Source organism: Asterias rubens, chromosome 3, assembly GCF_902459465.1.
Source record: "Asterias rubens chromosome 3, eAstRub1.3, whole genome shotgun sequence".
Taxonomy (NCBI): Eukaryota; Metazoa; Echinodermata; class Asteroidea; order Forcipulatida; family Asteriidae; genus Asterias; species Asterias rubens.
Genome location: NC_047064.1, coordinates 8943624 through 8949524, shown reverse-complemented (window position 1 = coordinate 8949524; position 5901 = coordinate 8943624). Strand labels below are relative to the sequence as shown.

General features: G+C 38.9%; 1 protein-coding gene across 1 annotated transcript; it reads right to left on the bottom strand.

Moving 5' to 3' along the window:
• Positions 1–338: 338 nt before the first annotated feature.
• On the bottom strand, positions 339–3217 carry LOC117288385 (protein HEXIM-like). The gene has a single exon (XM_033769228.1). It carries the CDS (start codon positions 3072–3074, stop codon positions 2115–2117), a length of 960 nt encoding a protein of 319 aa, XP_033625119.1. The 5' UTR covers positions 3075–3217; the 3' UTR covers positions 339–2114.
• Between the last annotated feature and the right edge of the window lie 2684 nt (positions 3218–5901).

The following is a 5901-nucleotide window of genomic DNA, read 5'->3' as shown; positions in this document are numbered from 1 at the left end:
ATAGGCCAGAGAAAGCAAAAACTTGGTATCTTTTTTTCTGACAACAGTTGTGGATAATCCTAATAACAATATTTCAGATAGTCTCATTGTTTTAATAAAAAGGAATTGTTGAAGGTACAACAATTTTACCTCCATGGTACAAGGTGGGTGTCTACATGTGTGTACATGTACATGTACATTACATGTACGTATACGTAAAGTGTACATTTACAACAGATCATATTATGTACCACACGAATTTGGCCAACCAACCTTGGGGTTTGGGGTTGGCGGGCAGGGTCAAAGTTCATCAATAAACAGGCCAATATAAAAACACAAATCCACAATTAAATTTGGAGTAAAGGTAGGTAGTAGACTTGTGTTTGTAATCACCTTATGGAATTGCAAATACTGTTACTTTGTGTTTTTAATCAGCACTTTTCAACATTTACAACATTGTTTCATACCACAGATTAAGGGATACACCCCAGTTTGCCAAACTCATAATTAACTCAATATGAATCAATTCAAAGTTACAGTTGAATAAAGCCAGTAAGTATAGTTTTGTAATTTAGTTTTTCTTTTCATATTGCATTACTTATTTGATCAATGAATCATGGCAGTCAAGTAAATGCTTTCAAGATATAAATCTTTTCCCCGAGGGTATCAAAAGATAAAAAATTCAAGGCATTTTTTTTTTATAGAATACAAATCTGTTCTTACTGTCTTTTATTATCAACTGCACCACTTATACATGATGAATGAATCAATGTTAAAAAATTACAAATGCATCATGTTAAAAACATACCCAACCAATGGAAACCACAATCGTAAACTGTCCTGTCCGATGATGAAATACAAGTTTGTTTCCTTGTCAAGCTAGAATTTTGCAATGTTGTTTCCAAAGGTACCTTCACTTTTTTCAGTCAAAGTGTACACTGATGCAAACAAATCATGCGAGGAAAAAATGTGCTGGACAAGTTCAAAAGTCCAAGTTGCTCTTATTGAGTGAAAATCTTTCACAGGCCATTTCATGTTGCAAATTGCATCTCAAATTGTCAAAATACTTGTTTCTTTTTAAACAGAATACCAATTAGTGACCCGACATTTTAGCCACTACTTTATTTTGCACTGAAAGTATATATCATCTATTTGGGCCCTTTTGGTTGGTATTATTTAGCAACAGCTTAAAGAAAATATTTTTTTTTTCTTTTTAAACTGGACGGAACATTTTGTAGATCCAGAACATTGATCCCTCTTTGCAAAGACACTTTATAATTAGTTGTAGTTAAAATACTTTAATTATTTAATCTGAAGACTGATTAACTATGGTTGTCATAGTGCCAGGTGAGGTTCACAATCAAACTCTACCATTCACTTCATAAATCATGTGAAATCATCAATGGAGGTTTCACAAAGAGACATGCGTGTGTTCATCCCCTCCCCCTTCCAAAAATATAAATAAATAAAAATAAAACAAATAATAAATAATATCCATCATAAATTGTTTAATTTATTTTATTGAACAAAAAGGTACCAAGCAAAAAACGCAAATTGTACCCAGCCACTGCATTTTGTTTCAATTTGCAGGTCAATTCACTCCGATCTGTAATATTTTATATTTCAAACAATGGCAGAAAACTTGCAAGGGGGAAAGAAATACATGTACAAGTACTAGTTGCGATAACGTAACACTCCTGCAGACGGCGTTATTGCAACTAGTACATGTATATGTACATGCTTTTGTAATTATGTTTTGGTCCAAATTTTGGTGGCAACTTTCCTCGTCAATATTTTTTTATTTTAAACAACCCAATATTTTGTCTATTGTTAAAGACAACTTTGTTTGATAGGTTTAACTTTTTTTTCTTTATCCCCACAATAATTCAAAAATTTGTTAATATTATTAGCAGTTTTAGCACGTCATAAGTTAGGATACTTTTAACTGGAATGGAATGTCAAAATATCAAAATGCCCATTTTTAGTTTAAGTAAGTACAATTTCAGTAAATTTCTTTTCTTAGGAACCCATGTGCTGTGCCGGTGGTCTAAAAGCAAATTACCTTTGCAGGATACATTAATGTATAACTGAACAACCAGATTATGTAACCCAATTGATTATATAAATCCCTTAAATCAAATAGACACTTTGAGTTCTATGGTGTCGTTATTAGCTTTTTTCAAGACAGAGTTTTCATCACGTAAACGTTGCACTTCATGTTCCAGCTCGTTCAAACTTTCCAAGCGAGCACGGATGAGATTGTCTTTCATGTTTAAATGCCCGTTCATTGTCTCTGCTTCTGATGTCTTGTTTTCCGATGTCTGCTGGCCTTCCTCGAGCTCGTTGACTCTCTTTGACAGTGTGAGAACTTCCGAGACCAACTGCTCCTTTGACATCGATTGCAAACGCTCCGACTGAACTTCGTCGTACATAGCCGAGAACTCCCTCTCGAGAAAATCGCCATCGCGAATATCATCATTCTCGTCAAAGAGTTCATCCGATGAGTCCATTGGAATGTGGTTACCTCCTGCGCTCAGATCAGGCGTGTCGACTTTATGATCCTCCATCAGGAATTGCGTGGTGTTGTACGGCGTAGGTCGATTAGCTCGTTTCTTGGTCGCTCGTTTACTCTCAAGTTCGTCAAGCTCTTTCTTTTCATCCCAAGTCAGTCTTGCATAGGGTTTCCACTTGCGATTTGCTCTTTTTCTGTTATTTCTCCGCTTTCGCCTGAGGCTATCCTCCATCTTGGGTTGCTGGTCTCCATTCTTCAAATTCTCATGAGATTGTTGAGGTGATCCCCCAGATTCTTGCTGCACATTGCCGCTACTAGACACATTGGATAGCGCCATCTGTCGAACATGTCCAATTTCCGAACCACTCGCACTACTGCTCCGCCTGTGGTTTGGCCTGCTACGAGCACGACGCCGCGGTTGATCAGCGCTGCTGCCCCCACTGGCACTACGCTCTTTGCTGCTGACCCACTTGCGTTCGCTTTGGGGACTTACGTTAGGGCTTCGTTCATTTTCCGTCCTTTCGTCGTCACCCTCCACGCTCTCAACTTCGAAAGATACCCTTTTATCAGCTTCCATAACCATATGAACGAAAATTCAACCAGATACTGTATCAAATTGACAGTATGTTCGTGATATCAGAGCGAAATGTGGTAATTTCTGTCTGAAAAGGTTCGTAAATTTAAGTAGAGATTTCACAACTGTGACGGACGACTGGTTAGCAATCATTCTCGTTGAGTATGTGTATATTTTTTGCGCAATCCGCGGGTTTATATAGCCGAGCGCCCCACTGGCTAATTTGCATAGTGGTTGCGCGCGCCGTTCCACACATCCGACCGATCTCTCCACACACAAGCATACAAAACACACGTACACTCTGGGTGTCTACGTCAACGTCTTGCATATTATTCATAATCCTTTATTCGCAGATATCCTGTCATGTCAGCTCATATACAGTACCTACGTATTATTTAGATTTTCGTAAAAAAAAAATAGTTGGATTGGAAGACACTTGAGGTTTAGTTACTGCATACACAATCCAAACTCAAGCAGATCCTCCATAATATTCTACACACAACAGCCGTCGAATCTTTATTGGGCCATACCATTCTAGTGTATAGGGTGTTCTCATCCGCTCTTGAATGGTAAATATCATGTCCCAAACGCTAATATGGGGGAAAACTTCACACTAATTAAAGGCTAGTTATTCATTAACTTCTTGTCTTCTTAATATAATCTTATAAAAGAGATGTAATTATGTGATTTCGGTGCCCGTGACAACGACAAACCAGGTTTATTCCCCCTTTTGTAATAGAGTTTTCAGTATTTTGACAGCATGGATGCCACGATGCATGCTGCTTATGTACATGTAGTAGTCTTGGCCCAAGTCGTCAGTGATGTAGTGCAGTGTAGTGGTAGTATGCAATAGGAGACTTTGGGACGCTTAGTGGCAGCAGACTTACCAGGTAAAATCCATTGTTCTCGGTAATGTGCGCAGGCTCAGAACTACGTAAACAATGGAAATTTACCTGGTAAGTCTGCTGCCACCTAGCGTTCCAAAGTCTCCCATTAGTATGAATATTCATATAAAAATGTGAACCAGATATCTGGGGCTCAAAAGAGCGAGTAATTGTGATGGAGCCTATTTCTATTTGAGTCGCGAGCATCGCGTAAAGATACAGCCAACTAAATCTGAATGAATGATGTCTCAAAAACCTTGCTTTATGGTCTCAACAACCATGACATATCCAAAAAAACACCTGTACAATTTCTTTATTACACTGTCCTAAAAAAATACACTCTTTAAACAAGTTATGCCTTCAATCGGTATAGAGTTAAAGGCAATGGACACTACTGGTAATTAATCAAAGTAATTATTGCCATAAAATCTTTCTTGGTGACGAGTAATGGGGAGAGGTTGATGGTACAAAACATTGTGAGAAACGGCTCCCTCTGAAGTGGAGTAGTTTTCGAGAAAAAAGTAATTTTCCACGAATTTGATTTCGAGACCTCAGATTTAGAACTTGAGGTCTCGAAATCAACCATCTAAACACACAACTTCGTGTGACAAGGGTGTTTTTTATTTCATTATTATCTCTCAACTTCGATGACCGATTGAGCTCAACTTTTCACAGGTTTGTTATGTTATGCATATGTTGAGATAAACCAACTGTGAAGGCTAGTCTTTGACAATTACCGATTGTGTCCATACCTTTAAAGACAATGGACACTATTGGTAAATGTCAAAGACCAGTCTTCTCACTTGGTGTGTCTCAACATAATATGCATAATATTCAGCCAACACTAATCTACTACTGCCTTCCTGTTTATCCAGTGTAAGCTCAACCATTTCAAACTCTTCAAAATACACTCCATCGTTACAAAACGTTTATGTTGTTTAGACCTTTGAGATCGAGTACAGAGCTAAGAAGTATCATTCTTTTTTAGGCCAATTTAAATTAGGGAAAAGTTTCCGTATGGCGCCACCACTTTTCCATTAATAAAGTATCTAATTTGCCTCAATGAGATATCCCTTTTTGTAAAAATTTGTAAAAAAGCGGTGGCGCCATACGGGAAGTTATCACTCTACTACTCCTAGATCTATGCGGTTTCGTCGTCCCGTCGTCTAGTCCCGTAACGGGAGACGATAGCAGAACGAAACTAGTCTAGGAGTAATTCTACCCCCCCCCCCCCCCCCCCCCCCCCCCCCGTTAATATCAAGGAACCGTGTACAAACTTCCAAACTTCTTCTGATAGCGCCCTCTTTTGAAACATCCTGCTTCAGCAGCCTGCGAGAGCTCAATCATTAATTTGACTGGACCCATTGGACCCTGTCTTTATCAGCAAGGAGCCTCGAAGACTGACGTCAGACGCTCAGGCTAACATCTTTTCCCGGTTTGGGTTTAGAGCAATATTTCTTCCTCCATGATTTGACAAGATATTAAACATCAACGACCCCTGGATGGACCCCGCCCCGTTTCTTTTGACACCAAATATCACAATTCTGGGTTTAAAAAAATCCTGGTCCGCCCCCACCTTTCGTCCCGCTTCTTCTGTTTGTACACAATTTCTACCTCAATAGTTCCTTTAAAATCACTTTACATACTTTCGAAGAACAACTGGGGATCTGTCGATAATCCAACTTCTATAGAAATGCCATCCTAAAAAAATTCATGATATTCTTTTGAAGGATCCCAATGTTTTCTTTAACAGAAAAAAACCATGACAATTTTTAGACAAAAACAATATTATTTCCAGCCCCCCCCCTCCCCTCCCCCCTCCCGGGGTCCTACATCCTGTACGACCACGATCGATGCATCGATGTGTGCAGTCTAGTCTCGAAAATGAAAGCGCGCGCACACACGTACTAGAGCCAGTAGAGCACCATACCATTATTATTCGACCACGCACA